General features: G+C 55.4%; 2 protein-coding genes across 10 annotated transcripts in view; one reads left to right on the top strand and one right to left on the bottom strand.

Annotated features, from left to right (window-relative positions):
• Nucleotides 1–1,975: 1,975 nt before the first annotated feature.
• ZNF687 (zinc finger protein 687) lies at nucleotides 1,976–10,933 on the top strand. 4 transcript variants are annotated; one of them, XM_068540767.1, is made up of 9 exons: nucleotides 1,976–2,085; nucleotides 5,485–7,610; nucleotides 7,760–7,938; nucleotides 8,360–8,536; nucleotides 8,630–8,792; nucleotides 8,938–9,270; nucleotides 9,398–9,510; nucleotides 9,705–9,846; nucleotides 9,991–10,933. In XM_068540767.1, exons 2-9 carry the CDS (start codon nucleotides 5,502–5,504, stop codon nucleotides 10,486–10,488), a joined length of 3,714 nt encoding a protein of 1,237 aa, XP_068396868.1. In that variant the 5' UTR covers nucleotides 1,976–2,085; nucleotides 5,485–5,501; the 3' UTR covers nucleotides 10,489–10,933. The 4 variants fall into 4 exon arrangements, with proteins under 4 accessions (XP_068396868.1, XP_068396871.1, XP_068396869.1 ...); XM_068540768.1 differs by lacking the exon at nucleotides 1,976–2,085 and adding an exon at nucleotides 2,190–2,292; XM_068540769.1 differs by lacking the exon at nucleotides 1,976–2,085 and adding an exon at nucleotides 3,395–3,605.
• A 421-nt stretch (nucleotides 10,934–11,354) lies between these two features.
• The window catches only part of PI4KB (phosphatidylinositol 4-kinase beta), a 28,420-nt gene continuing 20,131 nt past the window's right edge, over nucleotides 11,355–19,643 (bottom strand). For all 6 annotated transcript variants that reach the window (XM_068540772.1, XM_068540773.1, XM_068540774.1 and 3 more), the window contains 4 exons: nucleotides 18,738–19,003; nucleotides 13,679–13,811; nucleotides 13,314–13,434; nucleotides 11,355–12,245 (listed from right to left, as the gene is read on the bottom strand). In XM_068540772.1, coding sequence (XP_068396873.1) covers nucleotides 12,064–12,245; nucleotides 13,314–13,434; nucleotides 13,679–13,811; nucleotides 18,738–19,003 — 702 coding nt within the window. In that variant the 3' untranslated portion in view covers nucleotides 11,355–12,063. The remainder of the gene's footprint in view (nucleotides 12,246–13,313; nucleotides 13,435–13,678; nucleotides 13,812–18,737; nucleotides 19,004–19,643) is intronic.

The raw sequence follows: 19,643 nt of genomic DNA on the forward strand, positions 1-19,643 counted from the left end.
GTGTCTTATAGACTGTGCTCAAGAAGTATTAGTTGAACTAAAATATTTCTTGAATACAATTAGTGTATCTAATTGAAGAACAAACCTATCCAGAACCCTCCTGGCAAGGGAATATGTGAAAAAGTGTTTAGCTGTCTGCACTCTAAGAATTTCAACTCCACTGCCTTCGACCTTGGGCAAGTGACCTAACCGAACCTGTCTGTGCCAGTTTCCTGCTCAGTAAAATGGAGCCAATAATAGCACTTCCCTCACAGGGTTTTGGTAGCGATTAAATGAGTTACTATACATAAATTCTCATAATAGGTCCCACACATAGTACGTGTATATGAGTAGTAATTATGGCTCCATACAGGAAGACTCAGAGAAGGAGATGAGAATGGAATGCCGGTTGGCTACATCCAGTATGCGATTCTAGTTAGTTGTTCAGAGGTGGATGAGGCGCCGTGCGCTGGAGCAATTGCAGGCAACCTTGAGAAAGACGGCGCCGGAAAGGGGAGCACTAATCCCATTTCCCCAACGCTTTACAAAGCACTTTTACATTCTAAACGCTTGAAATCCTCACAATCATGTCTGGTGGGCATTATGATCCCAATTTTATCCATGAGAAAACTGGTTCGGGGAGGTTGAACGACTTGCCCGATGGAACCATGTGATAAGTGGTGGCCCCAATATTCCCATCCAGAGGTTCTGATTCACACCTCAATACAGTCGCTATTACCCACGAAAACCCTCAGGGCGCGCCAGAGTGTCCGGGGTCCAGGGGTCCTGGACAGGGTAACAGAACCACCTTAATAACAACATCCAGGTTGTCAGCGGCTGTATGCAAGGCAGGATGTGCAGGCTCGCCGGCCGGCTAGGGTGTGCGAAAGCTGGCACGCTGGACTTGCAGACGAATTCTGCAAGCGCTTGCGGATTAGAGAGTATCAAGGTAACTCAATTTCCTAGCATCCCCTCCCCTTCCCCCGCCTCCAGGGGGCGGGGCAACAAAGCGCGGGAAAACCGGCCTCGACCCCACCCCCTACCCCGTGCTGGGGGCGGGGAAAGGAGAACTCTTAAATGGGTAATGGACACGGGGCGGGTTTCCCCCTCCCCCATCTCCGTGCTTAGGAAGCGTTCCACAATGCCGCTTTAAGATCCCTTTGGAAATGGCCCAGGCCACGCCAGCACACTAACGTCACCTCTCCCCTACTTCCGGTCTGCAAGCCCGTCCCAGGCTTCAGGTGCCGGTGCCTTCCACACTCCAAATCCCGCACCCGCTACAAGCCCTCCTGCAGAGGGAGGAGCAGTGGGTGACGCCATGGCCCAGGAGCTAGCCCGTGCGAGGACCCCATCCATTCAGATTATATGACGATTTAGGCAGTGGGAAAACCGCGAGGAAATGGTCAACCAGATGACGTGATGCTTTCGGTGACGTCCCATTCTGTGACTTCTGCACGGCATGACTGACATTGGGGTTTAGCTTGAGAAAACACCGCAAATGGATCAACACATCCGGGCTCCACTCGGGGCCAACGCGGTTCTCCTCAACCTGCCCAACAAATAGAAGCAGAGAGTTCTCTAAATTTGCATAAGTGAACTGCAGGCTTCAGGGATCGCGGCCAATAGGGAGTGAGGGGGCGGAGACGCACCTGGGATAGTCACCGCCTCCGGTAGGAAAGCAGGGAATCAGACTGGCTTCTTTTTAAACGACAGTGGCGGAGGCCAATCATTTTTGAGATGCACAGATGGGGCAGTGGGCCCCGGCGCAACCAATGGGAAGAAGCATCTCCAGAAGGACTAGGCTTCTTGCCCAATGAGGCTGGGAAGCCTGTGCGGAGCTGTTTCCGAGCGGCAGTACTTAAGACCAACCCAGTATGGAGCTGGGCGGGGCGCAGTACTGAAGGATGGGGGTATTGACCAATGGCGAGTGCGAAAGCGGGCAGCCCAGACCTGGAACGCGAAAGGAGCTGAGGGAGGGGGAGGCTGAACGGGAGAGAAGCAGGAAGTAGCGGCGGTCGTGGGGAGGGCGGCGGCGGCGGCGGCGGCGGCAGCGACCGGAGCAGGGAAGAGACCGCCGGGTCTCGGCCCGCACGGGGAGCGGAACAAGTAAGCGTGCCTGGGGTAAATACCCGCCTTTGGCCCCGCCCCCTGGGGGGGCGGGTAAATACCCCCGCCCCTCCCCCACTTGGTCAACTACCCCCCCTCGCCGCGCCGCCCCCCGGGATGGCTTCTGCCGGGGCCCCGACGTCGCCTCCATTCCTTGGGGCCCGTGGGCGAAACTCCTAGCCTGTTGAAAGCACAGCCCCTAGCAGGGTAAACGTGGAGGGGGGGGTCGGGGTCCCCAACTCCTGGCGCCCCCAGCCCGAGAGGCGTCCGAAGCGCGGCCCGGGGACTGGAAGCTGCGGGATGTCGCGACCTAAAATGGTGTCCGTGTCCGGGGGTGGGGGCGGGGGAACTGGGCCAGGCCGGAGCGGAGCCTCCACCCCGACTGGGCACGGGTCAGCGTCCGGGCCCGGACGGGACCCAGGCTCGTGCCCCAGGCCGCGGCGTGCCTTCCGATTCCTCCCCAGTCTCGAGAGAGCCTCGGGAGCCCTCGAGGGGAGGAGGCTGCGCTGAGCAGGGAGGGAGGGGAGGAGGTCGGAGTTGGGATGGACCCCGGCTGGAGTGCTGCGAGTCTGGCAAAAACTGTCCCCTCCCCACTTCTCTCTTTCCACGCCTCCCCTGCTCCGGTGTAGTTTTGGGCCGGGAGGTGCTGCGCGGCAGCTCCCCGAGGGCCTGGCCTGGCCAAGGCCCGTTCTTCCCTTAGCACGCTGGTGAGAGCTAGAAAAGCGCGGCGCGCCTCAGTTTCCCCTCTGGCTTCTCCCATGTACACCCCGCCCCCTTTCCGCAACCCTGGACATGCTCCCCGCGCCGGTCATCGGCAGATGGCAGGGACTTAATTCCGGCCGCTGCCCAGCTTGGCGGCAGCCTAATCGCCCCCGGCCGCCGGCCCCTCGCCCTCCTCTGCGCAGCAGGCCCCGGGCCAGGGAAAGGGACGCGGAGCCCCCACCCGACCCAGGCCAGTTCACCCTCTTCCTGTTCAGCCCCTTCCTTTGGCTTTTGGGGAAGAACAGAGGGAAGGAGGGGGGCTGGAGCCCAAGAGACAGGGCGCAGCAGCCGCAGAAAGGCCTGAGCCGTGGGGCGGGGAAGCCTCTTCGGCCTTGAGCTCCGCTGCTTGATCTACTGTCTGCTCCTGGCTCTCCGATGACCTCTAAGTAACTTGGACGCCAAAGGGGGAGTTGCTTGGGGGAGGCAAGTTTGCAGATGTTTGCTCATAGTCCCCACTGATCTGTGCTCCACCAGCCCACTTTTCTGAGGGCCTGAGCGGAAGGTAGCTTTGGTCTCTCGGGGTCGGGAGGGAGCCGGCCAGGGGAGGGCCCTAGCGATCCAGCTGGGCAGAGGCAAGGGGCGGAGGGCTTTGTTTAAACCCAGATCCTGTAAATTAAGTAGAGGGGGATGAGAGGAGCACTCCCCTTTCGTTCTTCCTGTAGTTGGTACCCTCTCCCTCCACCCCCATCTTGGTCCCAGCAATGCCAGCTGCCACCTGCTGGGACTATCTCCAGTTACAGTCTAAAGGCTGGAAAGAGGTGAGAGAATTGGCCCTGGGAAATGGCTTGCCTTGTGGGCAGGGAATGTGGAGGGAAAGAGACTTCTTCAGTTGCTTCTTCCTAGGTATAGAAACACTTGGAAGAAATGGGTAGGGAACACACCTGGGTTCCCCACAAGCTCTAGGCTGGCCTTCTTGTTGGTTTAGTGCCACATAAGTCTTGTGGGACTTTTTTTTTTTTTTGTACTGGGACAGATGGGGGTTGGGTGAGACTTCCTGGGCCACTGTTGCCAAGGGAAAATGAAAAGGATGAGGAGTGTGAGTTGGGAATAAACTGGGGTGAGGAGCTCAGAGCAGAAATGACAGGGGTGAGGGCCCTGGCTTTTCCCCGTTGTGGCAGCTGTGCTGGATAAGCTCATACCCTGGAGTTTTAGCCCTGAGAGAGCAAGATGGGGAAGGAGGGAGGGAGGGAAGGAGGAGGGGTTGGCTAGGGGAGGGCCAGGCACTCTTGGGAAGGTAGGTGAGCGAGCAGCAGGTGTTTGTGACAGGAGAGGCCTAGGCTGGGGCCCTTGTGACCAGACTGCTGTTATGGTTTTCCCGTTTCTTCTTTTCGTCTCTTTCTGTTCCTGTGTCTTATTCTTTCCATCTTGGTCTCTTGGGTAACTTCCCTGAGCCCACTTCTCCCTGTTAACCAAGCTAGATCTCCAGGTGCCAGTAATGACCCCAAGTGGCCCAGACTTGAGCTTACATGACCCCTGGCTCTTGTCTCTGACCCCAGCCCTAGATTTCCAGTGCTTATTCCCTCCCAGCTCGTTTTCGGCCTGGCATATCCTTGTTGTCCTAGCTGTAATAATAAATCATACTCTGGGTTCTGGCTCTCACATTTATGATTCATATCATGCTCAGAACAACCCTATGATATATAGATTACTTGTCCCCTCTTTCAGACAGCAAAAGTAAGGCGGTGGAGTAACTTGCTTATACAGCAGGCCATTGATAAGGCTGGAACTAGAATCAATTCTTACATCTTGTCTTAAGTCACATGCCCCTTTGTACACATGGCCTTTCAGATCTCTGTGGACCCCCAGAAGATCCATGAAGAATATGAATGGATCCCATGCTGCCATGAATGAGCCCTTAAACCTAGAGCATCATGTACATCCTCCTCATTAATAGTAGTATTGATTAATTGATTCTGTGCTGGGCACAGGAGGGGTTGAAGTGGTTTCAACTAAGATGCTCACTGAACTCCCTCCGTCTCTACTCCCTTATCTCTTATCTGTATTTATTTTATTTTATTTTATTTATTTTTGGCTGCGTCAGGTCTTAGTCGCGGCATGCGGGACCTTCGTTGAGGCATGTAGTATCTTTCGTTGTGGTGCATGGGCTGCTCTCTAGTTGCGGCACGCAGGCTCCAGGGCGCGTGGGCTCTGTAGTTGTGGTGCGCGGGTTCCAGAAAACGTGGGCTCTGCAGTTTGCGGCCTGCAGGATCTCTAGTTGAGGCGTACAAGCTCAGTATTTGTGGCGCGCGGGCTTAGTTGCCCCCAGGGCATGTGGGATCTTAGTTCCCTGACCAGGGATCAAACCCGTGTCCCCTGCGTTGGAAGGTGGATTCTTTACCGCTGGACCACCAGGGAAGTCTCTTTTATCTGTATTTCTGAGAAGTCTCTTTTCCTTTGCTTTCTCTGGATCTTGGTGTCCTCCCTGGAATGTGCATACTACATTCCTTTCAATTTTAGGGTTTGGCAAAACAGGTGCCTCCACCAGCTCTCTAGGATTTGCCCTATGGTGGAGGTGTACCCAAGTCAGAGTGTGCGTGGGTTCTGAGAGCAGATGAATTTGGAGATCTTGAGGGAGGAGGTCCAGTGTTCCTGCTTCCAGAGGTCTCAGTTTCTCCCTCTTTTTCCTGTTTTCCTCAGGTCTGGGACCTGTTGCCATGGGGGACATGAAGACCCCTGATTTTGATGACCTGCTTGCTGCCTTTGACATCCCCGACATTGATGCAAATGAAGCCATCCACTCTGGGCCAGAAGAAAATGAGGGGCCAGGAGGCTCAGGGAAGCCAGAACCCAGTGTAGGAGGTGAATCTGGAGAAGCAACAGCAGTGGCTGCCGGGGATGGCCCTGGGTTGCCCGCCCAGGCCTCTGACCATGGCCTGCCACCGCCAGACGTCTCGGCAGTCAGCGTCATTGTCAAGAACACTGTGTGTCCTGAGCAGTCGGAGTCCCTGGCTGGGAGTTCAGGAGGGGAAGGGGCCCGGGCTGGGGGAGTGACTAAGGAAGGGTCTATGGGACCTCGTCTAATGCAAAATGGTTTTGGGGGCCCTGAGCCATCCCTTCCAGGAACCCCGCACTCTCCAGCTCCTCCCAGTGGGGGTACCTGGAAAGAAAAATCCATGGAAGGCAAAGCTCCCCTGGACCTCTTTGCTCATTTTGGGCCTGAGCCAGGGGAGCACCCCGATCCCCTTCCTCCCTCTGCGCCCTCCCCACCTCGGGAAGGGGCCATGACCCCACCTCCTTTCTCCTCTCCCTTTGAACTGGCCCGGGAGAATGGCCCAGCCCTGCTGCCCCCTGGTTCTCCCCCACTGCTGGGGGCCTTGAAGCAGGAAAGCTGCAGCCCTCTTCATCCCCAGAGCCTACCAGGCTCAGGCTCAGGCTCTAGCCCTGAGGCCACGGGCGTCCCTGCCAGTGTCTCCCCTTCCCGGGTTGCAGGGGTGTCCTTCTTCAAGAAGTCTCCAGGGCACCAGAGCCCTCTTGCCTCCCCTAAAGTGCCCAGCTGTCAGCCCCTAAAGGAAGAAGAGGACGAGGGACCAGTGGACAAGTCTCCCCCAGGAAGTCCCCAGAGTCCCTCTAGTGGAGCCGAGGCTGCAGATGAGGACAGCAATGACTCCCCTGCCTCCTCCAGCTCCTCTAGGCCCCTCAAGGTACGGATTAAGACCATTAAAACATCCTGCGGGAATATCACAAGGACTGTAACCCGGGTCCCCTCAGACCCTGATCCCCCTGCCCCCTTGCCTGAAGGGGGCTTCCTGGCAGAGGCTAGCCTCCTGAAGCTGTCCCCCGCAACCCCGACCCCTGAGGGTCCAAAGGTGGTGAGTGTCCAGCTGGGTGATGGCACGAGGCTAAAGGGCACCGTGCTGCCCGTGGCCACCATCCAGAACGCCAGCACTGCCATGCTGATGGCAGCCAGTGTGGCCCGCAAAGCCGTGGTTCTGCCTGGAGGCACTGCCCCCAGCCCTAAGACGATGGCTAAGAATGTGCTGGGTCTAGTGCCCCAAGCGCTGCCCAAGGCTGAGGGGAGGGCAGGGCTGGGGGCTGGGGGGCAGAAGGTGAACGGTGCCTCGGTGGTGATGGTGCAGCCCTCTAAGCCGGCCACTGGGCCGGGGGCAGGGGGTGGCACCGTGATCTCACGGACGCAGTCCAGCCTGGTGGAGGCCTTCAACAAGATCCTCAACAGCAAGAACTTGCTGCCTGCCTACCGGCCAAACCTGAGTCCACCGGCTGAGGCCGGGCTGGCCCTGCCGCCCACGGGCTACCGCTGCCTCGAGTGTGGGGACGCCTTCTCGTTGGAGAAGAGCCTGGCGCGACACTATGACCGCCGGAGCATGCGCATCGAGGTCACCTGCAACCACTGCGCCCGCCGCCTAGTCTTCTTCAACAAGTGCAGCCTGCTGCTGCACGCCCGTGAGCACAAGGACAAGGGGCTCGTCATGCAGTGCTCGCACCTGGTCATGAGGCCGGTGGCCCTGGACCAGATGGTGGGGCAGCCGGACATCACGCCCCTGCTGGCTGTCCCACCAGCCCTCGGACCTCCAGCCTTGCCTGCCTTGGGCAAGGGTGACGGGGCCGTCACCTCCTCCGCCGTTACTGCAGTTGCCGCTGAGGCCCCTGTGCTGCCACTCTCAGCTGAGCCGCCTGCCGCCCCGGCCACCTCTGCTTACACCTGCTTCCGCTGCCTGGAGTGCAAGGAGCAGTGCCGGGACAAGGCCGGCATGGCTACCCACTTCCAGCAGCTCGGGCCCCCCGCCCCTGGCGCCACCAGCAATGTGAGTTACCTTTCCCAGCCCCTCCCTGGGACGGGGACAGCCAGATGCCACGAGGACAGGATCTAGGAAGGTGTGGGGACTTGGTTAGGAGAAGGAGTGGGGGACAGGCCAGTCCTCACAGACTCACCTGGTTTCAACCCCCTCGACAGGTGTGCCCAACCTGCCCCATGATGCTCCCCAATCGCTGCAGCTTCAGCGCCCACCAGCGCATGCATAAGAACCGGCCTCCCCACGTCTGCCCGGAGTGTGGGGGCAACTTCCTGCAAGCCAATTTTCAGACCCACCTCCGGGAGGCCTGTCTGCATTTCTCTCGCCGCGTAGGATACAGGTGCCTCCCACCTCTCCTCCCCATAGTCTCTCAACACTTTTCCTCCTGTACTTGGTGGTCTCATGGCTCCTGGGACCAGCCTTTCAGATGGCCTCTCACGGTGGTGAGCCCCGTCTCTCCTGTTGAATCACTCAGCCCCGGTGTGTTAGCAAATGCAGCCAGAGCGCTCTCTGCCTCCCCTTCGTTCCCCACGCAGAGGGAGCAAGCGGGGCCCCCTCCGGAGCATCAGCTCTGCCTCTCTGCCTCCGCAGGCCTCCCTTGGGGAACTGGGTACTGCAGCTCCCTCCTTCCTCCACTGGCTCGTGTTCCACCGCTGATGAGCTTCTTAGGGTCCACCCAGTCCCCGAGAAGGAGTGTGGGGCTGGAGGTGGCCGTGGAGATGCCCGCAGCTCACCACGGCGCCTCCTGCTTACTCCCCAAGGTGCCCCAGCTGTGCAGTGGTGTTTGGGGGTGTGAACTCCATCAAGTCCCACATCCAAACGTCACACTGCGAGGTTTTCCACAAGTGCCCCATCTGCCCCATGGCCTTCAAGTCTGCACCCAGCGCCCACGCCCACCTCTACACCCAGCATCCCAGCTTCCACACGCAGCAGGCCAAGTGAGACCTGGGGAGGGAGCGTGAGGAGGGGCGGGTGGGGGGGCTGGGCCTCGATGGGGCAGGATGTCTGCACTGTCTTCTCCACCCGCCCAGGATGATCTACAAGTGCGCCATGTGTGACACAGTCTTCACTCACAAGCCCCTCCTCTCCTCGCACTTCGACCAGCACTTGCTGCCCCAGCGTGTCAGCGTCTTTAAGTGCCCATCTTGTCCTCTGCTTTTTGCCCAAAAAAGGACCATGCTGGAACATCTCAAGGTACAGGAGTCGAGGGACGGAGGCAGGGTGCTCAGCTGTGTTGACCGGGGACCCCTCCGGAAGTGGGAGCAGGGGAGAAGCCGGGACTCTGGCAAAGCCAGGCCCTCCCCCACACCAGCCATCCCCCCTTGTCTCCCTCTCACAGAATACCCATCAGTCTGGGCGCTCGGGGGAGGAGACTCTTGGGAAAGGGGCCGGGGGTGCCCTTCTGACCCCCAAGACTGAGCCTGAGGAGCTGGCTGTGTCTCGGGGAGGAGCAGCTGCCCCTACTGAGGAATCTTCTTCATCCTCAGAAGAGGAAGAACTGCCCAGCTCCCCTGAGCCCCCTCGCCCAACCAAACGGCCCCGGCGAGAACTGGGGAGCAAAGGTGTCAAGGGCGGGGGTGGGGGCCCTGGAGGCTGGACCTGTGGCCTTTGTCACTCCTGGTTCCCTGAGCGTGACGAGTATGTGGGCCACATGAAGAAGGAGCATGGCAAGGTGAGTGGGGTGCCCCCGGGGAGCAGGATGGGCTGGAGGGGCAGCATTGGGATTGACCTGTGTGGCAGTGGGGATGGGGTCCTGCGTGGAGCCTGGCTCTGAGACCCCCCAACCCCTGCTCTCCTAGTCAGTGAAAAAGTTTCCCTGTCGCCTGTGTGAGCGCTCCTTCTGCTCCGCCCCCAGCCTGAGGCGCCACGTCAGGGTCAATCACGAGGGTATCAAGCGAGTTTACCCATGCAGGTAACCCTTACCCCCTCGCCCCCTTTCTCTTTTCTGTACGGCAAGGTGCCCCCAACCCTGGTTCCCCAAAATACCTTCCCACCTGCCTCTTAGGTCTGAGTGGACTGACGGTTGAGGCCTCCCTCTGCTCAAGCCACGAGCCTTGGTCTTTGGGCTGTGCCGCTGGAGCCCACCCCGCCCGCTCTCCCCTTTAGGTATTGCACAGAGGGAAAACGCACCTTCAGCAGCCGCCTGATCCTGGAGAAACACGTCCAGGTCCGGCACGGCTTGCCGCTCGGGGCCCAGTCCCCTGGCCGGGGGAGCGCCCTGGCTCGGGGCCCTGGTGCCAGAGCCCAGGTAGGCGGAGGCCCACGCTGCTGCGTGAGGGCTGTGGGAGCGGGAGCCTGCGCGGTTATAGCCGAGGCCTCAGGAAGCTGGACAGGGGTGCCAGGGACGGTGGGGGCTGACGGGGAGGCCCAGTTTCTTCACTCTCTTCTCCAGGGGCCGGGACGGAAACGCCGCCAGTCCTCTGACTCTTGCAGTGAGGAGCCTGACAGCACGACACCTCCAGCCAAGTCCCCCAGGGGCGGCCCCGCGGCGGGAGGCCACGGCCCCCTGCGCTACCGGAGCAGCAGCTCAGCGGAGCAGAGCCTCATGGTGGGGTTGAGGGTGGATGGCGGCGCCCAGCAGTGCCTCGACTGCGGCTTGTGCTTCGCCTCCCCTGGCTCCCTGAGCCGGCACCGTTTCATCAGCCACAAGAAGAAACGGGGTGTGGGGAGTGCCAGTGCCCTGGGCCTGGGGGATGGGGAGGAAGAAGCCCCCCCTCCTTCCAGGTCTGACCCAGAGGGGGGAGATTCACCCTTGCCAGCTTCTGGAGGCCCACTGACATGTAAGGTCTGTGGCAAGAGCTGCGACAGCCCTCTCAACCTCAAGACCCATTTCCGCACACATGGCATGGCGTTCATCAGGGCTCGGCAAGGGGGCAGTGGGGACAACTAGGGCCCAGGCCTGCACTCACTAGCCCCTTCCCTCTTCCTTGGGAGCCTGGGTCACTGCTCTTGCCTGGTCCCTGGGCTGGGGAGTTCCATTAGAATTCATGTTTTGTTCAACTCCTCTCCTGCTAACCCCCAAGGACAAGCTTTTGAGAATGGTGGTAGTTATTTGAGGTTCCTGCCTTGGGTTTGGCCCTTGGGTCCTAGTAGAGTGGGTCCTCCATTCCTTTTTTCTGAGCCCAACACTAATTATTTTCTTGCTGCAGCCCCCCATGTGGGACGGGGGGTGTGGGAGGACGGGAAGGCCCAATGCTGGGGTGGTCAGGGGCACTCTCCTCAACCCCTGTGGGCACAGATGGCAGCCCTGGCCTTGCCCTAGTGCCCCCCCTCAGACTCCCTGGCACTCAAGCCCTCCACCCCTGCAGTGCCTTTCACTTATCTTTTTTTTTTCCCCCAGAAATCGGGGGGGGGGGGGGAGGGGGGTTGGTGGAGATGAGTCCTGTCAAGGGGGTCCCAGGGAGAGGAGGGGACAGGCTCTCAGGAATCCTTTATTCTTGTAGTAATAATAATACTAACAAACTGGGGGAAATGGGAAGGAGAAAACCAGACCATTAAAACTGCTCGTGGTTTAATCCCCATTCAAGCTCCTCTTTTTATGTGACTTAGACAATGTGGACGTGTCTGGGAGGGGGTGAGTGATAAAGCTGGGAAGGCCCTTCTTCAGGGAAGAGGTGGTATTGACCGAGACAGGCAGGGAAAAAGCAATCTATCTTCCTCCACCTCGTTCTGTGTGGTGCCGTTTGTATCCTGGACACTGAGGCATCTGTTCACTCCCTACCCCTGAAAAAAAATACAACTCAGAAATGACACAGATGGCTAACTAAGGACTTTATTTCAAACAAAAATTAAAAATAAAAAACAGAGCTATTTCCCTGGGTGTGGGGAAGGGATAAGGGCAAGGAATTCCCCATGGCTAGGCCAATACCCTCAGACTGGAGGGGCTGTGATCATTCCCTTCCTCACTCCTGGGATGGGGAACCTCAGCAAGTGCAGGACCCTGTGCCAAAGCCCACCTACCAAGGGGAGCTCGGGCTAGAGGTCAGTCCCTGGGAGGTGACAGAGTTGGGCAGCAGCATGGCCGAAGGCCAACCACAGGATCAAGTCCTTAGTACCAAGAACCTACTCTTTTCTCCTTCCTGGGACCCAGGACACGTTAAGAGGATGGCCTGCGGAAAAAACCTCTCAAACCCTAGTGAGGAGAAGAAAGGCCCTGGTGTCCCTCACATTTATCACTTCTGTTCTCTGGAGGGCAGTGAGCCCTGGAGTCTGTCAGGTGGTAATACTGACACAGCTGGCGGGGGGGCAGCAGGGAAGCCCCAGCAAGTCTGGACCCCACGGCTGGTTCTCCCAACCCCCCTGGCAAGCTCTACAGTTACCACATGATCCTCTGTATTTCTTGCCTTCCATTTCCCTCGGTGGATGACTGGGTGGGTAGGGCTTCCTGGTTTAGGGTTTCTCTGACAAGGGCCTTCCCAGGGAGGGTCCCCTGAATCCCCCACTGCTCCGGGGCCTGAGGAGGATGTCACATGATGCCGTTGGTGAGGTACTGGAAGCCATCGTAGAGTTTGGTGGTGATAGACCGCATGCTGCCGTCCACCATCTGCTCCACCAGCAGCTGGAGCTGCTCCTCAGTCGTGCTCATGTGGAACCTCTCCTTGAGGTTGCGGATGGTACTGGAGCCATGGAAGCAAGGAAGCTGAGAACCTGGGGGCAGCAGCAAGGGAACAGGGTCACGGATGCAAAGGAGGGAGCAACAGTGGTAACAGCCGCCGTAGCCAGTGCAGAGCCGGGGTATCTAAGGTGCCCCTTCCCTCCCACCTCAGAGAGATCCCTGACAGTGTGGATGCGGTTCTGCTTGGGCAGAGAAGGGAGAATTGGCAGGAGGCCCTTCTTGAGCCCTTCTTTATCCCACAATCCTAAGCCCCTCTAGGTGAGGGCACGAGGGCCGAGGGCCAACACATCCACTCCCCCAGTAAGGGCGGAAGGAGCAGCCTTAGGACCCAGAGGGAAGGCTGGGAAGAGTCTAGGGAATGGGCCCTGAACTGGGCACTTATCTGGTTGCAGGCCTCTGCCTACGCTACGTCTGACACTCACAGATGACCTGGGCCACCGTCATCACGGGGCCAGACGGGGATGCTCCTGAGCAACGGCAACAACCTGCGGGGTGGGGGCAGGGATGGGGAGGAGGAGACTGGCAGCTCAGACCGGGTGGACACCACAGCCTTGAGGAAATGGGGACGAGGGCCCAGGGATCCTGGACAAAAGACTGTAGATGGCAAGGCCGTGAGGAAACAGCAGTGAAAGTAGATAAAGATGAGAGAGGAACCCATCTCGGCTCAGAGCAGAAGGGGTGAGTATCGGGACAGGGAAGGGGTCTGAGGAGAGGGCAATCAGAGGTCAAAGGCCAATGACTGAAAACACCTGAGCTGGTGAAGAGCTGAGCGATGGAAGTTAAACAAGGGGCGGGGAGATGAGAAGGGACCAGGAGGCTGGAGCTGGGACTGTTCTTCCCCTGATGCGCCTAGGACATAGTTTCTGCTGCCTCGCCCTCCCACCCCCAGGACTAGCTCTGTCAGGAATCAGGAGGAATGTGCCGAAGGAGAAACAGGGCACCGGATCAGAGCTGGAAACCCTCTGGGAGGCCCCACCCCCAGTCTTGAGGTGTAATCAACTTTCTGGAGGTTCCATGCCCCAGGGCCCCAATGTAAGTGGGAATCCCGGGGCACTATGGGTACCGCCCTATCCGAACGCCTGGCTTCTCCCCAGCCCCACCTTGCTGCATGATCTCCACGATCTGCACCACCTTATCCATGTGTTTCCGGGCAGCAATCAGCCCCTGCAGCATCAGCATCTTGTAGTAGTTGAACATGTCGCCATCCAGGCCGCCCATCACCTGGGAGGAGAGGAGAGAGCTGTCTGCGCAAAGGGGCTCAGTGTCAGAACTTCCTCCCTTGGGCAAACGTGCCAAACTCCGTTACTTCCCCAACTCCTATCAGGCAGGAAGCCTCCCAGGACATCCAACCTCACCCTGACTTATCGCCATATCTGTTCTGTTTGTCCCCATTTGGGGGGAGCCCATCAGCTCCCCATCCCACGACAGAAAGAACACAGTGAGGCAACTCTCCTTCCTGACTCACGTCTACAAACTCTGTGGTCAGCTTAAAGGCTGATGTCTCAAAGCCCAGGTTTCGGGGTGAGCTGGACAGGATGAAGCCAAAGTCGATGTGGATGATGTGGCCTTCTGCGTCCAACAGGATATTCCCATTGTGTCTGAGGAGGGGGCAGAGGAGAGGAAGAGGCAGTAGTAAGTCCCACTGAGGTGGGAGCTTCAAGCTGCAACACACTGGCCACATGACACCAGGCGAGGGCCCTGACACATTTCCTGCTGCCTATAACTCTGGGTCCAACCTCCTAGAACCCAAAGCTAGCAATGAGAAGAAAGGAAATCAGAAAAGTAAACTGCTAACAAAGCCTGTGGGGTCTCATTTGCTATCATTAACAGCTTAATAAAATAGGTTAAGATTATCCAAATTTCCCAGTAATTGTGATTCTAAGCACCCAAGCCAATCCCAATCTAGCAGAGAACTGGGAAGCTAGGAAACAAGGCCTCTGCGCTCCAACCAGCTGTTACAGAGGCCAAGCACTTGGCTTAGGGGGAGGCCTCCAGTCACAACTTAATTACCTGTGTTCTGTTTGTAATTCCTATCGGCCCATTGCATATCAGAAGCCCCACCCCACCGGAAGGGAGCAGAGATCCCAGGCTGAGTGGAGTTTAAATGTGAAATAGTGTGGGGCTTCGAGGAGTCAGTTTTAACTATCTGGTAAAACCACTTATGTAAAAAAATTCTCAGGAGGCAATTCCTACAGGCTAGCTGCTGGAAGAACAGTTAAAGGGAGATAAATCCTAGGTCTCTGTGATTCCCACATGAATGGCCAGTCGAAAGAGGAACAATTAACATGCAAAGCATGTGAGGCCTGGCCCATAACAGACCTCCTCAGTGTCAACAGAGGCTTTGTTAGGCTAAGAGCTCACGGTCTGAGGCCACCTTCTCTGGGGTTGGTCTGACTGGCCAAAAGACAGGGGACAGAGGGAGAACCCAGTCCCACCCGAGTCCTCCCCCTCTGGGAAAGCATGACAAATTTAGCAACACACACAATCCTGAAAGCCAGAAAGTTCTAGATGTCCTAGTCCAGCCTCTCATTTTACAGGTGAGAGGTGAGGAAACAGAGGCCCTGAGAGGAAAACTGACTTACTTGGCCAAGGTCCCAGGCCAGTGAGAGGCAGTTTCTCTCTCTCCTTAAGTGCTGGAGTTAGCTCCAGCCGCAAAGCTACGGGGGACTCATTCTGAAGCAGTTAAGGAGACCTTCAACTGCTTCCAGCTTGGGGCCCCCTTCACTGCTGCCACTTCTCTCCAGTGGATGAGTCCATTCATGACTTGACTACATCTACTCTTTTTTGAGTTATGAAAGGTTTACCAGCTGCCTGTCCCCCTCTCCCCCTTTTAAAGGATGGACTCCCATCTTCCAAATATATTAGTCTCCTAAGGAAAAGCCCAGAGGCCTGACTAGCACCTGCTTCCCTGCCTCCACTTACTCAACCCAGGGGTTCAGGCTCCAGACTCTCTGGGCCCTGGGTTCCAAATGCTGACTCTTTAGGGACAGTCTAAAGCTTGCAACCAGATTCCTTATAAATAATGACATTTCCCTCAGTCCTCAAATGCAAAGCCTCTGCTGGCTTTATCTGTAAGGCTGGCAGGGTGGAACGAGCACAGGTTCTGAAAGTTCCCTGACCCTTACTTATTTCCCTCCTGAGGAAACACCTGTCTGACAGCATTTTCATCTGGTTTCAGTATAAGAATGTCAGGCCAAACAGGCCCGTGAAAAGATGCTCAACATTGCTAATTATTAGAGAAATGCAAATCAAAACCAAAATAAGGTAACACCTCATACCAGTCAGAATGGCCATCATTAAAAAGTCTACAAATAATAAATGCTGGAGAGGGTGTGGAGAAAAGGGAATGTAAATTGGTGGAGCCACTATGGAAAACAGTATGGAGGTTCCTTAAAAAACTAAAATTAGGACTTCCCTGGTGGCACAGTGGTTAAGAATCCGCCTGCCAAAGCAGGGGACACGGGTTCAATCCCTGGTCCAGGAAGATCCCACATGCCCTGGAGCAACTAAGCCCGTGCGCCACAACTACTGACCCTGCATGCCACAACTACTGAGCCTGTGTGCCACAATTACTGAAGTCCGCACACCCTAGAGCCCGTGTTCCACATCAAAGAGAAGCCACCACAATGAGAAGCACGTGCACTGCAGCAAAGAGTAGCCCCCGCTCACCACAACTAGAGAAAGCCCGTGTGCAGCAAAGAAGACCCAACACAGCCAAAAATAAATAAAAAATAAAATAAAATAAAATAAAACTATTAAAAAAAACCCCCTAAAATTAGAGTTATCATATGATCCAGCAATCCCCCTCCTGGGCTGTATCCGGAAAAGACAAAAACTCTAATTCTGCCTGCCAATGCAGGGGACACGGGTTCGTGCCCTGGTCTGGGAAGATCCCACATGCCGCGGAGCAACTGGGCCCGTGAGCCGCAATTACTGAGCCTGCGCGTCTGGAGCCTGTGCTCCGCAACAAGAGAGGCCGCGATAGTGAGAGGCCCGCGCACCGCGATGAAGAGTGGCCCCCACTTGCCACAACTAGAGAAAGCCCTCGCACAGAAACGAAGACCCAACACAGCCATAAATAAATAAAAATAAAAATAAAAATAAAAATTATAAAAAAAAAAAAAAAGAAAAGATACATGCACTGGACTTCCCTGGTGGTGCAGTGGTTAAGAATCTGCCTGCCAAAGCAGGGGACATGGGTTCAAGCCCTGGTCCGGGAAGATCCCACATGCCGCGGAGCAACTAAGCCCATGCGCCACAACTACTGAGCCTGAGCTCTAGAGCTGGTGAGCCACAACTACTGAAGCTCACATGCCTAGATGCCGTGCTCCACAATAAGAGAAGCCACTGCAATGAGAAGCCCACGCACCGCAACGAAGAGTAGCCCCCGCTCGCAGCAACTAGAGAAAGCCCACGCGCAGCAACTAGAGAAAGCCCACGCTCAGCAACGAAGGCCCAATGCAGCCGAAAATAAATAAATGAATTAATTAAAAGAAAAAAAAAAAAAGATACATGCACCTCAATGTTCACTGCAGCATTATTTACAATAGCCAAGGCAAGGAAGCAACCTAAATGTCCATCAACAGATCAATGGATAAATAAGATGTGGTGTGTATGTGTGTATGTATACACACACACACACACACACACACACACACACACACACAATGGAATATTACTCAGCCACAAAAAAGAATGAAATAATGCCATTTGCAGCAACAGGGATGGACCTAGAGATCATCATACTAAATGAAGTAAGTCAGACAGAAAGACAAATATTATGTGGTATCACTTCTATGTGGAATCTAAAAAACTAATACAAATGAACTTATCACAAAACAGAAACAGACTCACAGACACAGAAAACAAACTTATGATTACCAAAGGGGAAGGGGGCGATAAATTAGGAGTATGGGATTAACAGATACACACTACCATACATAAAATAAACAGGGGCTTCCCTGGTGGTGCAGTGGTTAAGAATCCGCCTGCCAATACAGGGGATACATGTTCGAGCCCTGGTCCGGGAAGATCCCACATGCCGTGGAAGCAACTAAGCCTGTTTGCCCCAACTACTGAGCCTGCACTCTAGAGCCTGCGTGCCACAACTACTGAGCCCGTGTGCCACAACTACTGAAGCCCACGCACCTAGAGCCTGTGCTCCGCAACAAGAGAAACCACCGCAATGAGAAGCCCACACACCGCAGTGAAGAGTAGCCCCTGCTCGCTGCAACTAAAAGAAAGCCCGCGCGCAGCAGTGAGGACCCAATGCAGCCAAATAATAAAATAAATAAATAAATTTAAAAAAAAATAAAATAAAATAAACAGCAAGGATTTACTGTATAGCACCGGGAAGTGTAGTCAATATCTTTTAAAAACCTATAATGGAAAAGAATCTGAAAAAGAATATATGTGTATGTGTGTGTGCGTGTGTGTGTGTGTATACCTGAATCACTTTGCTATACACCTGAAACTAACACAATATTGCAAATCAACTATACTTCAATTAAAAAAAAAAAAAAGAATGTTAGGCCATCATAGGCACTTAATAGATGCTAGATTTCTGATAAGCGGCTCTGTTTATCTGATCTTAATGTGCTGCCATATCACTGGAAGCACAGGCCACTGAATTAGTGCCTTCCCAGGACAGCTGCCCTATGCCCTCGGAGAGGCACAACTCACAGGAGCATTCTAGGTATTGACCCTGAGTCACTGTCTGGAGACAGTCTTAAAAAGCAGAGCCTCAAGGGTGTAATTATCTTTGTACGGTATGTTGTTCATCTCTATATGCGAAGTTGAGCTTCATAAAGGTCACATGATATCGAGAGAAATGACAGCTCTGGGCAAAACAACAGATACTTAAGAGTTTGGAAATCATATGTTGGAACAAGGAGGAGCGTTTAGGGCTGGGGGTTTCAACTCTGTGTCCACCACGTCTCTCACATCCATGTGCTCCTTTCTGCCGTCAGTCACCACCACTGCCCTCAGGCCAGGCCTCATTACCTCTAGCTTCACTGCAAAGGCCCACTTACATCCAACCTCACCCACAGTGCCAAAGGGCACATTCACTCAACACAGACTGGATCATGGCATTCCCTCTGCCTGGAGAATAAAACTCCTCAGCCTCATAAGAAGGCCCCACTAATCTGGCCTCAACTTATCTGACGTCACTGCTACTACTGTGCCATGCAGTGTGGCCCAAGCTTTAATCACCTCGAGCGGTTTCCTCTGCCTGGGACATCCTTCCCCCACAGCTTTCTCTGTCCTCATTCCCATTCGTCCTTCAAGACCCTGCTTGCTCAAACCCTTGCTCCTCACATAAATCCTTCACTTCTTTGGCCCTTACCCTGGTACTTGTCAGTCTGCCTCCTAGCCTTAATGGCACATGAACGTGTCTGTCTCTGCTTAAAATATGTTGTTTGTTTCATCTTTACATTTTGGCAATGGAAAGTCGTGATGAATAAATGAAGGGACAGAGGGAACCCTGAAGAAAAGGTTAGGACGAGGGACAGGAATTCACCTACCTGTCCTTGACTTGCAGCAGGTAGCAGACCAAGCAGTAGCCAGCACAACTCTGCACAAAATTGCGCTGGGCACTGAGGAATGCCTCGGTAGTGTAACTGCCATGCTCCTGCAGGAAGTAATCGAGCAAGGAGAGCTGTGACTGTTTCTTCACCTGGTGGATAGACACAGCATTGACCACTGGTTCAATCATGCCACTGTCGGCCGAAATCACAAGAATCTTGTATGGCTTGATCCACAGGGGTACTCGCTCCTGTTCCCAAATGGACTGTGAGGAAACACAGAGGCATTGTGACTCTCTAAATGGGGGGAGGAGGCTAAATTCCCCTCTGTCCCCAACCTTGGACAGTTCCCATCTTTAGTGGCTTTGAATTCTAGGCCACCAAGTGAGTAAAACACCCGATCCCACTGAGAACCAGGAAGTTTTGAACGGAGTCCAGGGTCTGACAAGACACAGGTGGCATGTGGGAAAAGGTATCTCATAGAGATGTCCAAAAACGGGAGGGAGAAGAGGAAACCTCGCTGTCACCTCCCAAGCTGGGTGAGTGGGAGCTATTAACCCAAGTTGAAAGAACAGGGAAAAAGACCAAAAAGGATTTAGGGTCAGAGAAAGTTCCTCCAGAAAATGAAAATATTTATATAAAGAACTGATTAAACAGGTGAAGTTGCTTGTAGGCAACTAACCTGGGGGTCAGGGATTGACATCTCAGCCCACTGCAACCCACTTGCTGCAAATCAGTTGGGAGTTCCGATCAGTGATCAGAACAGGTGCCAGTCACAAAAGGGCCACAAGAGGTCGCTGTGGAGCTGCTCCCGGGGCTGTACTTCCTGGTAGGAGCACCAGCTTAGTTTAACGTAAATCCAACTTAGACCTGGGCAGGAAGATGGTCCCCAGCAGAGCTCCCTGC

This window comes from Eschrichtius robustus, chromosome 3, assembly GCF_028021215.1.
Source record: "Eschrichtius robustus isolate mEscRob2 chromosome 3, mEscRob2.pri, whole genome shotgun sequence".
Lineage (NCBI taxonomy): Eukaryota > Metazoa > Chordata > Mammalia > Artiodactyla > Eschrichtiidae > Eschrichtius > Eschrichtius robustus.

Excerpts from the sequence above, each read along its gene's own strand:
- ZNF687 (XM_068540767.1), top strand. The coding sequence starts at position 5,502 with ATGGGGGACATGAAGACCCCTGATTTTGATGACCTGCTTGCTGCCTTT. Across the intron at positions 7,939-8,359 it reads TCTCGCCGCGTAGGATACAG|GTGCCCCAGCTGTGCAGTGG; the intron begins GTGCCTCCCACC and ends TTACTCCCCAAG. Across the intron at positions 8,537-8,629 it reads TTCCACACGCAGCAGGCCAA|GATGATCTACAAGTGCGCCA; the intron begins GTGAGACCTGGG and ends CCACCCGCCCAG.